This window comes from Aplysia californica, unplaced genomic scaffold, assembly GCF_000002075.1.
Source record: "Aplysia californica isolate F4 #8 unplaced genomic scaffold, AplCal3.0 scaffold00376, whole genome shotgun sequence".
NCBI classification, from domain to species: Eukaryota; Metazoa; Mollusca; class Gastropoda; order Aplysiida; family Aplysiidae; genus Aplysia; species Aplysia californica.
In genome coordinates this window covers 295876-299333 of record NW_004797646.1, presented here as the reverse complement: position 1 = coordinate 299333, position 3458 = coordinate 295876, and the positions used below count along the sequence as shown (strand labels likewise).

At 37.9% G+C, this 3458-nt stretch overlaps 1 protein-coding gene across 1 annotated transcript in view; it reads left to right on the top strand.

Annotated features, from left to right (window-relative positions):
- Positions 1 to 3458, top strand: part of LOC101847353 (putative homeodomain transcription factor) — a gene marked incomplete in the record, with an annotated part of 51744 nt that overhangs the window by 19045 nt on the left and 29241 nt on the right. The window contains 2 exon segments of the mRNA XM_035971101.1: positions 657 to 771; positions 1839 to 1963. Coding sequence (XP_035826994.1) covers positions 657 to 771; positions 1839 to 1963 — 240 coding nt within the window.

Genomic DNA, 3458 nt, shown 5'->3' with positions numbered 1-3458 from the left:
GGGGTTGTTTTGTTGTTATTTTTGCTTGTTTGTTGTTGTTTTGGTTTTGTTTTTTGTTGGGGGGTTTTCGGGGGGTACTGTGTGTTTGTCAATGTGTGAGAGAGAGGGGTTTTTTTTTCAGTGTTTGTGTGTTTATGCATGTGTACAGTATGTATGCATATATTATATTTGTGCTTTGATGTCTGTGTGTAGTGTGTGAGAGAGAGGGGTTTTTTTTCAGTGTTTATGTGTGTTAATGTATGTATGTGTACAATATGTATGCACCATGTATGTGGGAAGAGTGTTGATATAATATGCGTATAGACTGCTCAGTGTTAGACTTTGTCATATGTGGGTTGTTGGCGGGTGCTCTTGTGTGGTTTGCTCCTTCTTTCGGTTCCTATAAAACATCTATCATCCTTATCTCTCCTCCCTCCTTTTTTTTGTGTTTGTTTCTCTCTTGTGACACATCTATTCTTCGGTACTTATATGACCTTATGCAGTTGCGAGTGCTGTAAAACTCTACTAAAACAAATTATCTCTCCTCCCTCCTTTTTTGTGTTTGTTACTCTCTTGCGACACATCTATTCTTCGGCACCTATGTGACCTTATTGTTTTGCAAGTGCCGTAAAACTCATACTAAAAATAAACTCATGTTTATATGTGGCTCTTCCCAGGTGGGTGCACCAGACGTCGTGGCGCATGTACTTCCTGTTGCTGGGCCTGTACATACTGCAGGTGGTCACCATCACCGTCTACGTCCGCAACGTTGACCACAGCATTTTAGAAGATGTGAGTGGGTGGTTGGCGGGTGCTCCGGTGTGGTTTGCTCCTTTTTTTCTGTCAAATGTCTATCGTCTTTAACTCCCCTCTTTCTTTTTTATGTTTTACAAGTTGCTTTATTCATTATGGCTATATTTTTTTGTGTTCTTTATCATTATCATTATTGCAGTATATATATATATATTTAGCAAAGGTGAAAAGATCAAACAAATCCAACAGTTTAAATATTTAGGATATATGATAACATCTGATGCCAAATCCTCCGCAGAAATAAAAAGGAGAACTGCAATGGCTAAGGCTAGTTTCAATAAAAATGAGCCCAATCCTGAAAAATAGAAACATATCAATGAACACCAAAATGAAAGTCCTGAAATGCTATGTTTGGTCAACCCTTCTATATGGCTGTGAATGCTGGACAATCACTAAAGACAGTGAAAATAAAATACAGGCAACAGAAATGTGGTTTCTTAGGAGACTGCTAAGAGTATCGTGGAAGGAAAAGAAATCAAATGAGGTAGTGCTTGATAAAGCCCACGTGAGACGCTCAATGTTAAAAACAATCAGGAAACGACAAATGCAGTTTTTGGGACACCTGAATAGACATAAGGGTCTTGAACATCTAGCTCTCACTGGCAAAATTGAGGGCAAGCGAGGCAGGGGTAGGCCCAGAACAACATACTTAGGGAACCTAAACAAATGGGTAACAGGGAAAAATCAGGGAAACGTAGCTTTTCTGAAAGCATCCGAGCAAAGGAATGAATGGAAAATCATGATCGCCGATGTCTGTCGCAGATCTGGCACTGGATGATGATGAGTATATATATATATATATATATATATATATATATATGTGTGTGTGTGTGTGTGTGTGTGTGTGTGTGTGTTCTATTGTGTCGTATCCATTTTGGATATTATTATATGTTGTTATTACAGTCATCATTATTAGTAGTAGTAGTATTAGTATTAGTATTATTTTTATCAGTATTATTATTATTATTATAATTGTTTTTATTGTTCTTCGTCTTATTGATATTATTATTATGACTACAACATGTTTGTTGTTTTGTTTGCCCCAGGAGCTGTCATTCACCGAGGTCATCCTGCCCACCATCCTTATGTTCCTGCTGTGTCTCATCCACTCCCAGACAGTCCTGGCTCACATCACCCACAAACCGCCCAAAAGGTCAAAGGGCATCTCAGGGTGAGTCTGGTATTTATAGTATTTATAATAATAGATAGCATTTCGCTTCCTTAGAATTATACAAAGTTCTATCTGCTCAGTACCTAGTTTTGAGATATTTGAAGTAAAAAAGTTCGAGTTTCACAAAGCGTCAAGCCTTTTTTAATGCAGTTCTTTGAATATCATGATAACGACTCAAAATAATCTTATGAGTTTGGCAGAGCATATTAAACATTTGGTTCCTGACCTCATGATCTTAGTGACTCAAAACAACTAAAAATGCCACACAGAACTTTGTAATTCTGAGGTAGCATTGTGTAGCACAAATTCCTGCTCAACAGCACACTTTCTACACTTTACAATCTTTGATGACCGGATAGCATTCTGAAACAATGTCAACTTCCTGGGACGCATACACAGAGTAAGCTGCCATTTTAGAGGGGCTAAAACACTAACATTAACATACTGACAAGATCTTTCGCTGTCTACGGCCGGGTACCCATTCCCACCTGGGTGAAGTAAGGAAAATTCATGTAAAGTGCCCTATCCCAAGGATACAAACAATGTCAAGCCTGAGGCTCAAACCCCTGAACCCGCAACCTCACGATTATGAGTCCAGTGTTCTAACGACTAGACTACCGACGTCACAGTATCACAATCAGAGACTGGACCAAAGAGTGTGAGACTGGAGGGAAGAGAGAAAGCAAGGACTTCAAGGGGTCAAAGAGATTTGGAAAAGCAAGAAGGGTTTAAGATAATGTGTCTAATTGAATGCAGGAAAAAATAGAGGTAATTTGATTAAAGTGGAATCTATCAAGTGGGGAACGTGGAGATTTTCTTTATGACAGGTTTCAATTCAGGGAGGTTCAACTTAAAAGTCTGTATGTTTAAGTATGTCTGTATGTGTCTATCTGTGTATTAGATGTATGGTACACTATTGCTTCCAAATTTCCCAATGGACGTTAATAAAGTTGGATATATTTTCTCTCATTTATTGAACTTTTATTGCAAGTACTGGCACATAACTCATCTTAAACACAGAAAGTGTAAGCCATTGACCGAGGGTATCAGGTTGCTCTTTTCCACTCAGAAGTTTATAAAAATCCATTTTGGGCCTTCCCTCCCTCTTAAAAAAAAAGAAAACAACCCAAAAGAACCGAACCCTACCCCTTCAAGAGTTTTTCCTCCTCTGATGTCAGTTTTGAAGTAAGGAGGTGTCAAGTTCTTCTTTCTGCCTGATGCATCTATAAATAGAACAAACATTCTTAACAACATTGTAGTAAAAAAAAGAAGGAATTATGAGGTGATCTGTACCCAAGCAGCCAAGAGGAACCTATGCACTGGGACCACTTAAAAGAAAATATGATAATCTCTTTTTTTTTTTTTTTGAATGAGGAGGAAAAACATGCATATATATTACACTGTGGATGTATCATTTGATACTTGTATCATATACATATCTCATAGATGTAAATATGCTTTCACACACCGCACAGACTTATCAATGTATTTGGTA